At 43.7% G+C, this 17,583-nt stretch overlaps 1 protein-coding gene across 3 annotated transcripts in view; it reads left to right on the plus strand.

The window, feature by feature from the left end:
- NID2 (nidogen 2) overlaps positions 1-17,583 on the plus strand; it is a 93,253-nt gene that overhangs the window by 67,277 nt on the left and 8,393 nt on the right. For 2 of the 3 annotated variants that reach the window (XM_068545452.1, XM_068545445.1), the window contains exons 11-13: positions 24-167; positions 13,593-13,712; positions 14,541-14,771. In XM_068545452.1, the coding sequence (XP_068401553.1) occupies positions 24-167; positions 13,593-13,712; positions 14,541-14,771 (495 nt within the window). The remainder of the gene's footprint in view (positions 1-23; positions 168-13,592; positions 13,713-14,540; positions 14,772-17,583) is intronic. The other variant, XM_068545456.1, reaches the window with a different exon arrangement.

Raw genomic sequence — 17,583 nt, forward strand, 5'->3', positions numbered from 1 at the left:
TCCTTGCCTTCTTCTCTTTTCAGTGATCGCCCCACCTCCCAACCCCTGTGAGGATGGCCATCACAACTGTGCTCCCGCCGGCCAGGCCCAGTGCATTCACCACGGAGGCAGCTCGTTCAGCTGCGCCTGCCTGCCTGGTTACGCCGGCGACGGGCACCAGTGCACCGGTGAGTAACTGTGGGCGGCCTCAGCGACCCTGAACGTTGCTTTGGATGCACATCCCCAGGGCCTCTCAGAAGCCTCTCCCTTCCTTTGACTCACACCGCTGTGGAACTGCCGAAAGAGAAAGAAAAGGTGTCCTTTGAGTCAGAAAGAGAGGCCGAGGGTGATTGCCCTGGGACCAGATTGTTGAGCGTGTATGGTTGTCCTTGGAAGAGCCGTGCCTGGAGCAGTGGGGAGACCCTGCCAGCTTGTAACCTTCTGTTCCCTGGAGCTAGTGTAGCCAGGAGGGATGTGGGGAAAGTCATATATCCTCCTGGGAGGAAGTCTCCATCCTTCAGTCTCTCTAGCTAATGGCTTAATTCAGCGCCTCCAGTCCTGCCTAATTTTTAGTTGCTATTCCCCTGCGTGAAGTGGTAATTTAGGCAATCTCTAAACATACATACAGTTCTTTCTGTGGAATGTATTCCCTTTCTTCTCTCTCCCTGGAAGGGGAGAGGGAGAGAGAGAGAGAGAAGAAATAAATCCACAGATATAAAAGGATATTCATGCATACCTAAGTACTCAAAGCTTTTCTCCCAGAAATCTAAATTTTTAAGACTTCATACTGAATTTTATAAAATCACTAACCTAGAAAGCAGGACTAACTGTTCAAATTTAACTTAGAACTGTATGAGGTTGTTACTGAAAAACTAGGCATAACACTGATTATAAATGTTCATGAAACTGGGATTAGTAGTACCTTAATATAGAGATCATTCAGTAAATCTACGTAATCACTAAAGATCTTCAAAACATCTGTCAGTAATGCACACAAATAATGGTTAAATGAGACACTGGGAATGAGAGGATGGTGGGAAAAGGGTTGGTTTTAGGAATATAAACCTGAAATGCAGGCTTTCCCTCTCTCATCAAATTGCTTCTTGCCTCTGCCCCTGTATACCTGGGCCCACTGAGCTGATTTGCTAAGAACAGCCTTGTAACTCCTGGGAGCTTCTTTTTTTTTTTTTTTTTTTTTAATTTATTTATTTATTTATTTTTGGCTGCATTGGGTCCTCGTTGCTGTGCGCGGGCTTTCTCTAGTTGTGGCGAGCGGGGGCTACTCTTTGTTGTGGTCCACAGGCTTCTCATTGCGGTGGCTTCTCTTGTTGCGGAGCACAGGCTCTAGGCGCACAGGCTTCAGTAGTTGTGGCATGTGGGTTCAGTAGTTGTGGCTTGTGGACTCTAGAGCACAGGCTCAGTAGTTGTGGCTCGCGGGCTTAGTTGCTCTGTGGCACGTGGGATCTTCCTGGACCAGGGCTTGAACCCCTGTCCCCTGCATTGGCAGGCAGATTCTTAACCACTGCGCCACCAGGGAAGCCCCCTGGGAGCTTGTCAACTGATCGAATAGCTTGGCCCTGCCCTCCTCGCTAGATGTTTGATTCTCCTCCTCCTCCCTTTTCCCTTTGGTTTCAGCAGGACAGGCTGAGTGGACCAGCAGCCTGAAGCCACGCGTTATTGACAGAACAGACATGTCAGGGCAGCAAAGCCCCTCTACTCCTTTCCAGATATGGGGTTTTTCAGGATTGTCTGAACCTGGCTCTTTAATGTTTCCACTTCTGCTGTACAGAAGCTCAGCTGTATGGTTTACTTTTGAAAACACAGTTTATATTGAAATGACCCAAAGCTATGGCTCAGTTCAACCCTGAGGTTTTTTTTTTTTTTTCTCCCTAAAAACACCCCCAGGTTTAGACAGAGCTCAGGTGCTTTTCAAGTTAGGATGAGGTAGATTTGTAAGTCACAGATGCTTGTCCCACTTGACCGGCCAGAGAGCTCCATGTGTAGTAGATACTCTGTACAGACAGAGGTACCCTCTAGGTCTGGAGGGAGGGGTGTCAGGTGACACACATAAACTTCTCATGTTTCTGCTAAGCCCCCGCAGTGGAAATACTGCTCTTTCCACCTCGTGGGACTCATCATTCAGTTCGATTTAACACACTACTGGCTCTCAGAAACGAGAATGCACAGAGGAAAAAGTCTTGTCAGTAGAATTTCGTATTTATTTTTTTATTTTTTTTTCACACACACACACTGTATTTTATTTTTACAAGAGATAAATAGACTGACACCAAGCATTGTACATGGATGACCACAACAAAAGCAACAATGATTGCAATTACTAAACATGAAACACACTCATACTATGTCATAATATTGACATTCAGTCCAGTAATCCTCCACTGCAACAGCTCCTTTACTTTGCAGTGAAAATTGATTTGTATATTCTTTGCCTCTGAGTCCTTGTGGGATTTTTTTTTTTTTAATTCAGACAGAAAGTCACAAAAATTATACTCATCCTCATCAGTTCACTCAGTCCCATGTAATTAAATTTTTTTTTCATCTTGATCTTTTGTTAGCACTTTTATGAGTTCATCAGTTTTTCATTAGAGTTCTGAAAATGCTTATTCATTCAGTTCAGCAGTACAGTCAGTTACCAGAAACCTGTACTTGTCAGAGTCTTTTCCATGAATTTCCTGAAGATGAAACCCTTTTATAGGAACATATTTGCAAAATCATCAGAGTACACCCAGAACTGTCTGTAAATGACAAAAGACTTAAAAATGACCACGGTTAAAGATTTGATGAAAGTTCATAATAATGCAGTTGACAAGAAAATTAGTTATTTCTGAGATATACATTTTAAAGTAATAACTAGGATTATTACTTATAACATTATACCAGAACATATAAGATTTTTAGAAATTTCATGTAATGTCTGAAACATTTATATTAACATATTTCCATACATATTTCCATACAAATACAAATATAAGATTTTTAGAAATTTCATGTAATGTCTGAAACATTTATATGAACATATTTCCATGCAAATAACCCAATGAAAGTTTAGTATTAGTTGTTTTGTTTGTTTTTTTATACTGTAGGTTCTTATTAGGCATCAATTTTATACACATCAGTGTATACATGTCAATCCCAATCGCCCAATTCAGCACACCACCATCCCCACCCCACCGCAGTTTTCCCCCCTTGGTGTCCATATGTCCATTCTCTACATCTGTGTCTCAACTTCTGCCCTGCAAACTGGCTCATCTGTACCATTTTTCTAGGTTCCACATACATGCATTAATATACGATATTTGTTTTTCTCTTTCTGACTTACTTCACTCTGTATGACAGTCTCTAGATCCATCCACGTCTCAACAAATGACTCAATTTCGTTCCTTTTTATGGCTGAGTAATATTCCATTGTATATATGTACCACAACTTCTTTATCCATTCATCTGTCGATGGGCATTTAGGTTGCTTCCATGACCTGGCTATTGTAAATAGTGCCGCAATGAACATTCGGGTGCATGTGTCTTTTTGAATTACGGTTTTCTCTGGGTATATGCCCAGTAGTGGGATTGCTGGGTCATATGGTAATTCTATTTTTAGTTTTTTAAGGAACTTCCATATTGTTCTCCATAGTGGCTGTATCAATTTACATTCCCACCAACAGTGCAAGAGGTTTCCCTTTTCTCCACACCCTCTCCAGCATTTGTTGTTTGTAGATTTTCTGATGATGCCCATTCTAACAGGAGTGAGGTGATACCTCATTGTAGCTTTGATTTGCATTTCTCTAATAATTAGTGATGTTGAGCATCTTTTCATGTGCTTCGTGGCCGTCTGTATGTCTTCTTTGGAGAAATGTCTATTTAGGTCTTCTGCCCATTTTTGGATTGGGGTGTTTGTTTCTTTAATATTGAGCTGAATGAGCTGTTTATATATTTTGGAGATTAATCCTTTTTCCGTTGATTCATTTGCAAATATTTTCTCCCATTCTGAGGGTTGTCTTTTCGTCTTGTTTATGGTTTCCTTTGCTGTGCAAAAGCTTTGAAGTTTCATTAGGTCCCACTTGTTTATTTTTGTTTTTATTTCCATTACTCTAGGAGGTGGATCAAAAAAGATCTTGCTGTGATTTATGTCAAAGAGTGTTCTTCCTATGTTTTCCTCTAAGAGTTTTATAGTGTCCAGTCTTATACTTAGGTCTCTAATCCATTTTGAGTTTATTTTTGTGTATGGTGTTAGGCAGTTTTCTAATTTCATTCTTTTACATGTAGCTGTCCAGTTTTCCCAGCACCACTTATTGAAGAGACTGTCTTTTCTCCATTGTATATCTTTGCCTCCTTTGTCATAGATTAGTTGACCATAGGTGCGTGGGTTAATCTCTGGGCTTTCTATCTTGTTCCATTGATCTATGTTTCTGTTTTTGTGCCAGTACCATATTGTCTTGATTACTGTAGCTTTGTAGTATAGTCTGAAGTCAGGGAGTCTGATTCCTCCAGCTCCATTTTTTTCCCTCAAGACTGCTTTGGCTATTCGGGGTCTTTTGTGTCTCCATACAAATTTTAAGATGATTTGTTCTAGCTCTGTAAAAAATGCCATTGGTAATTTGACAGGGATTGCATTGAATCTGTAGATTGCTTTGGGTAGTATACTCATTTTCACAATGTTGATTCTTCCAATCCAAGAACATGGTATATCTCTCCATCTGTTGGTATCATCTTTAATTTCTTTCATCAGTGTCTTATAGTTTTCTGCATACAGGTCTTTTGTCTCCCTAGGTAGGTTTATTCCTAGGTATTTTATTCTTTTTGTCGCAATGGTAAATGGGAGTGTTTCCATAATTTCTCTTTCAGATTTTTCATCATTAGTGTATAGGAATGCAAGAGATTTCTGTGCATTAATTTTGTATCCTGCAACTTTACCATATTCATTAATTAGCTCTAGCAGTTTTCTGGTGGCAGTTTTAGGATTCTCTATGTATAGTATCATGTCATCCGCAAACAGTGACAGTTTTACTTCTTCTTTTCCAATTTGTATTCCTTTTATTTCTTTTTCTTCTCTGATTGCCGTGGCTAGGACTTCCAGAACTATGTTGAATAATAGTGGTGAGAGTGGACATCCTTGTCTCGTTCCTGATCTTAGAGGAAATGCTTTCAGTTTTTCACCATTGAGAATGATGTTTGCTGTGGGTTTGTCATATATGGCCTTTATTATGTTGAGGTAGGTTCCCTCTATGCCCACTTTCTGGAGAGTTTTTATCATAAATGGGTGTTGAATTTTGTCAGAAGCTTTTTCTGCATCTATTGAGATGATCATATGGTTTTTATTCTTCAAGTTGTTAATATGGTGTATCACATTGATTGATTTGAGTATATTGAAGAATCCTTGCATCCCTGGGATAAATCCCACTTGATCGTGGTGTATGATCCTTTTAATGGGTTGTTGGATTCTGTTTGCTAGTATTTTGTTGAGGATTTTTGCATCTATATTCATCAGTGATATTGGTCTGTAATTTTCTTTTTTTGTAGTGTCTTTGTCTGGTTTTGGTATCAGGGTGATGGTGGCCTCATAGAATGAGTTTGGGAGTGTTCCTTCCTCTGCAATCTTTTGGAAGAGTTTGAGAAGGATGGGTGTTAGCTCTTCTCTAAATGTTTGATAGAATTCACCTGTGAAGCCATCTGGTCCTGGACTTTTGTTTGTTGGAAGATTTTTAATCACAGTTTCAATTTCATTACTTGTGATTGGTCTGTTCATATTTTCTGTTTCTTCCTGGTTCAGCCTTGGAAGGTTATACCTTTCTAAGATTTGTCCATTTCTTCCAGGTTGTCCATTTTATTGGCATAAAGTTGCTTGTAGTAGTCTCTTAGGATGCTTTGTATTTCTGCAGTGTCTGTTGTAACTTCTCCTTATTCATTTCTGATTTTATTGATTTGAGTCCTCTCCCTCTTTTTCTTGATGAGTCTGGCTAATGGCTTATCAATTTTGTTTATCTTCTCATAGAACCAACTTTTAGTTTTATTGATATTTGCTATTGTTTTCTTTGTTTGTATTTCATTTATTTCTGCTCTGATCTTTATGATTTCTTTCCTTCTGCTAACTTTGGGTTTTGTTTGTTCTTCTTTCTCTAGTTTCTTTAGGTGTAAGGTTAGATTGTTTACTTGAGATTTTTCTTGTTTCTTTAGGTAGGCTTGTATAGCTATAAACTTCCCTCTTAGAACTGCTTTTGCTGCATCCCATAGGTTTTGGGTCGTCGTGTTTTCATTGTCATTTGTCTCTAGGTATTTTTTGATTTCCTCTTTGATTTCTTCAGTGATCTCTTGGTTATTTAGTAACGTATTGTTTAGCCTCCATGTGCTTGTCTTTTTTACGTTTTTTTCCCTGTAATTCATTTCTAATCTCATAGCGTTGTGGTCAGAAAAGATGCTTGATATGATTTCAATTTTCTTAAATTTACTGAGGCTTGATTTGTGACCCAAGATGTGATCTATCCTGGAGAATGTTCCGTGCGCACTTGAGAAGAAGGTGTAATCTTCTGTTTTTGGATGGAATGTCCTATATATATCAATTAAATCTATCTGGTCTATTGTGTCATTTAAAGCTTCTGTTTCCTTATTTATTTTCATTTTGGATGATCTGTCCATTGGTGTAAGTGAGGTGTTAAAGTCCCCCACTATTATTGTGTTACTGTCGATTTCCTCTTTTATAGCTGTTAGCAGTTGCCTTATGTATTGAGGTGCTCCTATGTTGGGTGCATATATATTTATAATTGTTATATCTTCTTCTTGGATTGATCCCTGGATCATTATGTAGTGTCCTTCCTTGTCTCTTGTAACATTCTTTATTTTAAAGTCTATTTTATCTGATATGAGTATAGCTACTCCAGCTTTCTTTTGATTTCCATTTGCATGGAATATCTTTTTCCATCCCCTCACTTTCAGTCTGTATGTGTCCCTAGGTCTAACGTGGGTCTCTTGTAGACAGCATATATATGGGTCTTGTTTTTGTATCCATTCAGCCAGTCTATGTCTTTTGGTTGGGGCATTTAATCCATTCACGTTTAAGGTAATTATCGATATGTATGTTCCTATGACCATTTTCTTAATTGTTTTGGGTTTGTTTTTGTAGGTCCTTTTCTTCTCTTGTGTTTCCCACTTAGAGAAGTTCCTTTAGCATTTGTTGTAGACCTGGTTTGGTGGTGCTGAATTCTCTTAGCTTTTGCTTGTCTCTAAAGCTTTTGATTTCTCCATCAAATCTAAATGAGATCCTTGCCGGGTAGAGTAATCTTGGTTGTAGGTTCTTCCCTTTCATCACTTTAAGTATATCATGCCACTCCCTTCTGGCTTGCAGAGTTTCTGCTGAGAAATCAGCTGTTAACCTTATGGGAGTTCCCTTGTATGTTATTTGTCGTTTTTCCCTTGCTGCTTTCAATAATTTTTCTTTGTCTTTAATTTTTGCCACTTTGATTACTATGTGTCTCGGCGTGTTTCTCCTTGGGTTTATTCTGTATGGGACTCTCTGCGCTTCCTGGACTTGGGTGGCTATTTCCTTTCCCATGTTAGGGAAGTTTTCGACTATAACCTCTTCAAATATTTTCTCTGGTCCTTTCTCTCTCTCTTCTCCTTCTGGGACCCCTATAATGCGAATGTTGTTGCGTTTAATGTTGTCCCAGAGGTCTCTTAGGCTGTCTTCATTTCTTTTCATTCTTTTTTCTTTAGTCTGTTCCGCAGCAGTGAATTCCACCATTCTGTCTTCCAGGTCACTTATCCGTTCTTCTGCCCTAGTTATTCTGCTATTGATTCCTTCTAGTGTAGTTTTCATTTCAGTTATTGTATTGGTCATCTCTGTTTGTTTGTTCTTTAATTCTTCTAGGTCTTTGTTAATCATTTCTTGCATCTTCTCAATCTTTGCCTCCATTCTTATTCCGAGGTCCTGGATCATCTTCACTATCATTATTCTGAATTCTTTTTCTGGAAGGTTGCCTATCTCCACTTCATTTAGTTGTTTTTCTGGGGTTTTTTCTTGTTCCTTCATCTGGTACATAGCCCTCTGCCTTTTCATCTTGTCTATCTTTCTGTAACTGTGGTTTTTGGTCCACAGGCTGCAGGATTGTAGTTTTTCTTGCTTCTGCTGTCTGCCCTCTGGTGGTTGAGGCTATCTAAGAGGCTTGATGGGAGGCTCTGGTGGTGGGTAGAGCTGACTGTTGCTGTGGCGGTCAGAGCTCAGTAAAACCTTAATCCACTTGACTGTTGATGGGTTGGGCTGGGTTCCCTCCCTGTTGGTTGTTTTGCCTGAGGCAACCCAACACTGGAGCCTACCCGTGCTCTTTGGTGGGGTTAATGGCAGACTCTGGGAGGGCTCACGCCAAGCAGAACTTCCCAGAACCTCTGCTGCCAGTGTCCTTATCCCCACAGTGAAACAGAGCCACCACCCGCCTCTGCAGGAGACCCCCCAACACCAGCAGGTAGGTCTGGTTCAGTCTCCCCCAGGGTCACTGCTCCTTCCCCTGGGTCCCGATGCACACATTACTTTGTGTGTGTTCTCCAAGAGTGGGGTCTCTGTTTCCCCCAGTCCTGTCAAAATCCTGCAATCAATTCCCACTAGGCTTCAAAGTCTGATTCTCTAAGAATTCCTCCTCCCGTTGCCGGACCCCTAGGTTGGGAAGCCTGACGTGGGGCTCAGAACCTTCACTCCAGTGGGTGGACTTCTGTGGTATAAGTGTTCGCCAGTCTGTGAGTCACCCACCCAGCAGTTATGGGATTTGATTTTACTCTGATTGCGCCCCTCCTACCGTCTCACTGTGGCTTCTCCTCTGTCCTTGGATGTGGGGTATCCTCCTTGTTGAATTCCAGGGTCATCCTGTCAATGATTGTCCAGCAGCCAGTTGTGATTCTGGTGCTCTCGCAAGAGGGAGTGAGAGCACGTCCTTCTACTCCGCCATCTTGGTTAATCCTAGAATTTTGTATTTAAACATCCGGCTGCTCAGGTCAGCAGAGATGGTGTTTTGAAAGTATTTCATTCCTTAGGTCTTTGGTTTAAAACAAAGAAGTTGAAATTATTGCAGCTTAGATGTGATGAGTGTTAAAATCAGAATGTTAATGTAGGTGAGCTTCTTGTCCTAACCCCTTCTAGAATCATTCTCTCTCCCTTCTTTTAACTTCTGCTTGTCCTGTAGGACTTGGGTTACATTTTGGGGTCATATTAGGATCCTGATATTAGCTACTTTTCCATGCTGGGAGTTTTATAGGGCTGTCATTCTTTGTTATTGTTGTCTTCTTGATGATTTCTGCCATTTTCAGTTGTCCCTGTTTTGTCTCTGGTTCTCTATTTTTGAGATTCTCTCTGGAACCCATCAAACTTAAAAATAGGCCAAGCCCATCCATTGCTTCCCCAGTGTATTAGTGATCTACTGCAGCATAACCAATTCCCCTGAAACATAGCAGCTTAAAACAGTACACATTATTATTCTCTATATGGTCTAGTTAGGGGGTCTCTGTCAGACCTGGGGCCTCATCTGAAGGCCCAGGTGGGGAAAGAGCCTCACGTGGTTATTGGCAGGATTCAGTTCCCCAAGGACTATCGGACTGAGAGCCTCGGGTCCCCGCTGGCTGTTGCCTGGAGGTGACCTTTAGCTTCTTGCCATGAGGACCTCTCCTACAAAGTAGCTTCCTTCATCAAAGCCAGCAGCAGGAGGTCTGCCAGCAGGTTGGCAGTGATCACAAAAATGACATCCCTTCAATACTGCTTTAGCGTCTTGGTTGGAAGCAAGTTACTCAAAGGAAGGGGATTACATAAGACACTGAATATCAGGAGGAAGGGATCTTTGGGGACCATCTGAGAGGCTGCCTGCCATAGTCAGTTACCCTGTGGTTGCCGTCCAAGCTTCCAGACTGTGGGGTAGTAGAGAATGAATAGTCATTTTCCTAAAGACCTATGCTGTGCATAAATCAGGCTGGGCTAATCATGAAGGAGGCTTGCAGGATAAGTATATAAATGTGTGTGTGTGAGCATTTTTAAAGGCATGTCACAGTGTGCATATGTCCCAGTGACCATAGCGATAGAGAAAAAAAGAAAAATAGAGATGAAGGCTCTATTTTGTGGAAAGTGTGCACACTTGAAGCACACATTTGTTTTCACTCCATCAAACTAGCATTAAAAGGGTGTGTGGGTTTTTCTCCAGCCAGTTTGTTAAAAACCAGGTTCCCCAGGGAGGCCGCACTTGGCTTTGGGTTCTCGACCTAGTCTGAGTCACTAAGAGGAATTACTTTTATGCAACTGAATGAAATCTTTCCAGCTCCCCTCAATGGGGATTGATTTCAGCCCTGCATTGGTGTGAGCTGGATATTTCTCAGGCATGTTTGTCCCTGCAGATCTTGATGATCCTGCCGGGTGGAAAAGCAGAGTGTTTTGAACTGGGACCTTTCCTCACGTGTGAGTTGAGGTACTGGGTTACAGATGGCCCGTTACCCAGAGAAGGGCCGTGAGGAGAGGTACTTACACTGTCCTCTCTCGTGGTTCCTATTGGAAGCGTGTAGATGCTGGGTAAGGTATAGTAAAGTTGGCGTGGTCACAGCGGAAGCAGAGAAGAAGCTGATTATACTCAGGTCCCAGAGAGCGGGTCACTGCACACCACGCAGGATCCAAAGGGCACAGCCAGCAGCAGCGTTCTTGACCGAGTAGGTAGGGAGCAGGAACTCATGGGCCGAAGCCTTTGTTGGGGTCTGGAGGTGGGTCGAGGTGAGTTGGCCGCCAGGAAATTTCACTGGGTGGTTGAAAAGCAAAGCAGGGGAGGTAGAGAGGGGGAAGCTCGAGTCCAGGGGTTGGGTTTGTTTTGAAGGGATTTCAGCTGGTTTTGGGTGTGGGCTCAGAAGTAAGGCAGGGAGAAGAATGTTGAAGCACCAAAGCATGAACTCAAAATAGAGAATTTTTAATACAGTTTCCAAACAGGTTTTCTTAGCAGCTTGGTAGAGGACAGAATGGAGAATTACACTGAGAATAAGCCATCTTGCATTATCTGACTGGTAAGGGGCTCTGCTCTGCCTTGAACCTCGCTGCCTTGACCTCAGTATTCTTCCAATCCTTGAAGACCCCAACAGTGATGGTTAAGCAGCCCCCCCCCGCCCCGTCCCCAGTGGTGTAACAGGAAGCTCCTCCCTTGCCAAGGGGTTGAAAGTCTCTCTGCACTTTCTCTCGACACCTGACCGCCCGTGAAATTGGGAAGACTTCTCCTTTACACAAAAGCTCGGGCTTCCCCCGCACACTCCTCAGGGTTGGCGCTCCTAAGGAGGGGGGTGTAGCCTGCTCTGCACCCAGGCCCTGGGCTGGCTGGCGAGCCTCAGTTTCCTGTCACGGTGCAAGGTTCTCCAAAGAGGTGTTGGGGACCGTGCTTCAGGGAGTCTTAAACTTCTCCAGCTTTGGGGGACAGGTGCTGCTCACTCGTGATGCTTTCAGTCTCTTCAGAGACTTTCTCCCTGTTGGTTCTTCATCAGTTATCGTCTCCCCGTGACTTTGGTATCTGTGGGAGGATGGCTGCTCTTTCGGGTCCGGTCAGAATTCCTAGGCCATAGGCTTTAAGAACATAACTCGGTACCTCTGGGGAGTCCTCTTTCTCTTAGTTCAAAAATAATCACAAGCAAGTGATCCGTGCTTTCTAGAAATAGGCCCTGTATCTCAGGAATTCCTGCTTCCTGCCATTGCCTGGGGTTCCTGTTACCATGAGAAGTACTTTTAGCATATGCATTATGAATAGCTTTAATTTCCTGCATTTGGCTGGACGTTAATTTTTACAGCTTTGGTTTTATAGCATCTTCCAGTCCCAAGGATCTGGATGGGCACCAGCTTCATCCAACTGGGCATTTGAGTTGTCCTTCTGAAGAGACAGAGGGCCAACCTCAAAGATAATTAAATATGACAATATAGACTCCATGATGATTGGATTGGAGATAAGCTTTTTGTTGTTGTAATTATTTTTATTTGGTTTATTTTTGGTTAACTGAGGAGCTAACCAGCAAACCTGGTTTGATTTCTAAGCTTGCAAATGAATTTATAACCACTTTCCAGCCTTTGTCAGTGAACGGAAGGTGACTAGACAGGACCACTGTTCATCTAGGCAGAGCCTCTCTGGGTGGCATTAAACTTGGTTGTGTCGGGCATTCAGGGGTTTTGGACTTCAGTGTAAACTAATTTATGTGCAGTAAACTCCCTGAGCCTGACAATAAGCAGATTAAGTAATTACATTGCTAATTACGATGTCAGAGACTCCTCTCCCCTGAACAGAACGTCTGTGCTGTGTAACCAGCACATCTACTTACTGGTACCTGGGAAAGGCCCTCAGTCATGGGAAGGTGGCTCAGTGCGAGCACGGTCACAGCAAGGGTGGCACTGATCGCCCTAGAGGAGACCTCACCTGGGTCCCGGAGGCTGGGCGAGGAGCCACGTCTGATTGACGTCACATTCAGGGCTGTAAGTCTCCGGCTTCCAGGGTGCAATGTATCTCTGCACGAGCTGTACAGAATTGATGCAGTTCTCTCCTTCTGGGACTCCTGTTCTCTAGGTTTTACACCGATCACCCGGTCCCACATTTTTCCCTGTTCACACATTTTAAAAACATTTCTTGGATGTTACCGCAGATGTGACTACTCCGTTTTATTTTCAGTTGAGCCTTGATCAGATCTACACCCTTTATCCTTCTTTTACTCAGGAAGACTTCCTGTCTCTGAAGATGGCTTATCTCAACCACTGGCCACTGGTTTCAACAGTGATATTTTCAGACTTTTATTTATTTTTTGGCAGCAGGGTGGAGCGGGGGTGATGTCTTGCTATTGTCAGCCTGTGCTGATTTCAGTAAATAAAAGGAATATAAGTCAGCCTTTGTTTGAAGTTTCAGGATGTTGCAGTTTTGAGAAATGTGAGAATTAATCCTCATGGTACCATATAGAGAATGTTAGGACCCTGAATTGTTTGTACTGATAAGCCAGACAAATTTAGATTTTCTTTTCTATGTGTTGTTTCAAAATCTCTGATAATATTTTTCTTATACTTTTCTATTTCTTCTAAAGGTGGAAAGTAAAGAAAATTTCTGATTAATTGGGCATTCTAGGTAGTAGGACTCTCTGACTATGTAAGACTGAATGTGCTTCTAACTTAGTTGAAGAAGTATTTGGAGGCTCAGTGGGTTCTTTGCACCTGTAAATCAGTGCTATAGGGAGATGGTGCCAATAAGGAAAGGAAAAAAAAAAAAAACTATTGTTATGTGCATTTATTATATGGAATACAATGGAAGGGAATGAATGGTTTACGGACTAAAGGTTAGTTCAAAGGTAAAAACTTCCTGGAATTCACTGTACATGAAAGATGCCAGGATATATTTCTCTGTGAAGTGTATGTTTGATTTCTACACTGAACGTGCCCCTCAACTTTGGACTGTTAAGCTTGCCTTTAAGGTGCCGACGTGTTTCTGCTCATGCCCGAGGTCTTCTGAAGTGGAGCCCTCGTGGTTGATCCACGTGCACTAAAGCCATGTGGTGGCATAGATTGTGTGCAGTGAAGGTCATGCTCCTTCCTTCCTTCCCGCCCTCCCTCCCTCTCTCTCCCTCCCTGACCGCTGCAGATGTTGACGAATGCTCGGAAAACAGATGTCACCCCTCAGCCACCTGCTCCAATACTCCTGGCTCCTTCTCCTGCCGTTGCCAACCTGGATATCGTGGGGATGGATTTCAGTGCACACCTGGTACGGTCTGGGGGGCCAGATCAGGCACAGAAAACTCCCGGATCCTTCAATGCTGTTTTTCTACAGCACCTCAGCCCACTCTTGACTTCTCCGGGTCTGAGGCCTGAGTTGGTGGATTTTCCAGGCTCTGGATTTTTTCCTGCATTATTTCTGGCTGCCTAGTTTACTGATAGTTCACTGGTTATTAGCATTCTGGGAGGCCCGACGTATGACCCATCCATGGTCCTACCTAGTAGCAGTTCTGGTTAACTCTCTTGGTGATCTGCTTTGCCTTGATAAGTGCAATTTAGATGAAGCCTTGAGATCGAGCTGACCGACCAGGAGGCACATGCACTAGTGAGCGGGGAGTTAGCCCCCATGGTGACTGTTCTAGTAGAACCTGACCAACACGGTGCAGTCTAGCAACTGCCCTTGATCTGGAGTTTCTCAGACTCCAGCTCTGGACCTCAGGGGATGAATACAGTTGTAATTGTTTTCTCCGGGGTCTCTTGGAATGTTTGAACAGAAGTCATGGGTTGCTCTTCATTTTACCCAAATGGCAATAGGACCCTGAGGGCTGAGGGGAGGGGCTGTTTCACTGTATAATCAGCCAGGACTTACAGGGTAAACTGCGGGAATTAGGGAGAAATTAGGTAGATAGTGGCAGAGCTAAAATAAGAACCCAGGACTCCAAAATTCCGGCGCCTTGCTATTTTTCCCATGTTATCCTGTCTTCCAGTTATAGAAAAAAAGAAACCCTCAGGAGACTTTGAGGCTGGCTGGTAAAAGTGGATGGGTTGCAATGCCTTTTACTCCTCCTTTGTATCTCCTCTGCTCTGGTCCCGGAAGACCCCGCCTCTGGACTGAGACCCTGTGAGAGCCAGCAGCGCGATGCCCAGGCCCAGCGCACTCATCCCGTTGCCCAGCTCCACATCCCGCAGTGCGATGAGCAGGGCCACTTCCTGCCGCTGCAGTGTCACGGCAGCACTGGCTTCTGCTGGTGCGTGGACCCCGATGGTCAGGAAGTCCCTGGCACCCGGACCCCACCCGGCTCCGTCCCGCCTCGCTGCGGACCACAAGGTAAGCCAGTCAGGAAAGACACCTGGTCCCAGCACAGGCCTGGGGCAGAGCAGCAGAATGGTGCTTACTGTGGGATAGATTGTAACCCCTGCCCAGACCACGCAGACTCAGGGCTGATCGTCATCCTTGCATAGCCTCCTTCCTCCTAGGAACACCTGAATGGTGGGCACACACCTATGTGCACGTACATCTTACAGGGACACAGAGACCTGTGCATGACATGCATGTTGGACTCCAGCCTCTTAGACAAGTACAAGACTAGAAGTTGAGACTGAGTGTGGAGGTCAGGCTGAGGTCACTGCCCAAATCTGTTACTGCAGCTTAGGGAGATCTTAGAGCTTGATGACCTTGCCAGACCAGCCTCTTGTCCAAAAGGAAAACTGTTATTGCATGTAACTTTGTATCATTTAACTCTGACTTCCGGAGTGCAGGAAACAGTCTGAAGGCTGATTTAGTATCAGTGGGAAAAATAAGTATGACACGCGTAGGTGGATGCAGCTAGTTTGCTCTAAGCAAGTAACCCCAGCCCTCTCTAGCCAGGCTCACATGTCGATGGGGAATCGCTCTTGCTCCTGCCACCTTTGGAAGAGATGCAGGAACCTGTTTTGTTAGCCTGCGTGATCTGAGATGCAGCGCATGAACCTGTTACCGTATGAGCACTCCCCACCTGTGTGAGGCGTGGTTCCCAAGCGCTCAGTTCACGCCAACCGCAGGTTGCCAAGGCGGGTTTCTATGCCTCGCTGAGGTGTTGAAAGATGGGAAGAACTTTTTCTTTTAATACAGAAGAACTTTATTATGAAGAACATAGAATTGGTTTGATATCATTTTAGCCAAAATAATTCCTGTACATATCCATGAGCTTGCTATTCAAAGATCCATTTTTACTATTGAAAAGGGTTCCATAAGTACTAGTCTTGGCTTTTCATGTATAAGAGTAAGAACTGGAGAATTACTACCAGTTTTGATCCTTTCAATAATATGAATTGTGATGACCAGGACATTAGTGGTTCTAAGATTCATATAAGTAAAAATTGTTAATGCTTGATCTAGATGTATATATACCCTTGCTTCCACAGTGACACTTCTAGTTCCTCTCTGTCCCTATTTTTAGGAAAATATTTTGCAGGTCCAAAAAAAAAGAATACAGAGAAATTCTGTTTCACTCATGCCTAGTCTTTAAAAAGTCTTGGTTCTAACTCCAGCTGGGGTTTGAAGAAATCAGATGGTTGGGAGGTGCCTTAAGGGAATGGTTCAGAATTCTATGAAATTTATGAAGACAGGCATGTGTTAAGAACAGTGATCCAGAAGGGAGCCAAGAGAATGAAAAGTTAATTACTAAAAGAAGAACATGTTCCTTTGTGCAGACTCTTTCCCATGGCCAAGCTTCTCTCTCGGTGCTGGTTTGGCTTCGGCTGCCATTTCTGACCAGTCTCATCTTCATAACGGGGTCAGCTTTGAAGGGAGAGAGAACACTCTGTGCTCAAGATTTAAAAATATTTAAAACCCTGCCAACCAGAAATAGAAATAAATCCATGGTTGGATCGAGAAGTAGCTTGAAATAATAAGGAATGATTGGGATGCCCACGTGTAGGTGACGTGAGGTGCCCCTTTCCCAGAAGCTGTGCTGTGTGTCGCATTCCAAACAAAGAGATGGGCCTCGTTGGGTGGTCCCCCGAGAATCGATCCTCTGAGTTTGTTATGTGGATCTGGGGCAGTGCTGGGAACTTCTCCAGGGAATCCCACCTCTGGTGATGGATGGTGAGTGTCTGAGGAAGTGGCATTTCCTTCTCTGGGTCCTTTGAGACACACCTGGGTGAGGAAGTCAGTCTCTCCTTCTCCAAGATGTTTTAAAAAGAGCTTTGCTTCTTGTGGGTCATAAGCTATAGAGACAGCCTGAAGGGCCTCCGTTTCCCCCAAACGTCGTGAGTCTTGGAGCTGTGCTCGTTGGGTTTGAGCTCTGAAGATTTTATTCACCATCCTTTCCTAGAGGAAGTGTAGGTGCTGGAGCCCAAATGTAATGTTTCCAACTGTTCTTTGAAGCCATTGGAGGTTTTGACCAAAGGAGTGACATGAAATGAGTTTTTTTAAAGGGACTCTTTCTGGCTGCTAGTTGAGTTTACAGTTGGGGTGGTGGAGGGGGTGAGGTGGGTGGGCAGGAAAGATGATGGAAGCAGGGAAACCAGTAAGAAGGCTATCGTAGTAATCCTGGCATAAGATGACAGGGGTGGATGTGGTGAGATGTGAAGATATACTGCTGACATTTTTTGACATATCAGATGTGGAGAGTGAGAGAAGGGAGTCAGGGATGACTGGGCCTGAGCAATGGAAAGATGGAGGTGCTGGCTACTGACATGGAAAAGTCTAGGGGAGAGCAGCTTTGATGGGGGAAAGCCCAGTTTTTGTTCTCCTCTGAGATCTCTGTTACACATCCACATGGTGGTATAAGTAAGTACTTGGCTGTATGATTCTACGGACCATAGGCATGAGTTGCAGGAATTAATAAAGGAGAAGTACCTTCTACTTAAGTTCCTTTAGGTAATCCTATCTTAGGAGGCTGTACAAGTTAAACTGCCTGAAGCAGTCCTCTCAGAGAACTGCCGTGTTTGGGACAGAGCCTTGGCAGCCCTGTGGAAGCAGTCTGGGAAAAAAATTGCAGGCAGAGAAACTGCTCTGCAAGGGCAGCTAACAGGAGTTTAAGCATGGTGGTGAGGAAGGGGGGGTATGGGCGTGGGGGGCAGGGGCAAGGATGGGGAAGGAAGCTGGAGAAAGGAGGGGACAGAGCAGCATGGTGGGAAGCTGGAGCCTCCATAAG

Source organism: Eschrichtius robustus, chromosome 1 (assembly GCF_028021215.1).
Source record: "Eschrichtius robustus isolate mEscRob2 chromosome 1, mEscRob2.pri, whole genome shotgun sequence".
In the NCBI taxonomy this organism is placed as follows: Eukaryota; Metazoa; Chordata; class Mammalia; order Artiodactyla; family Eschrichtiidae; genus Eschrichtius; species Eschrichtius robustus.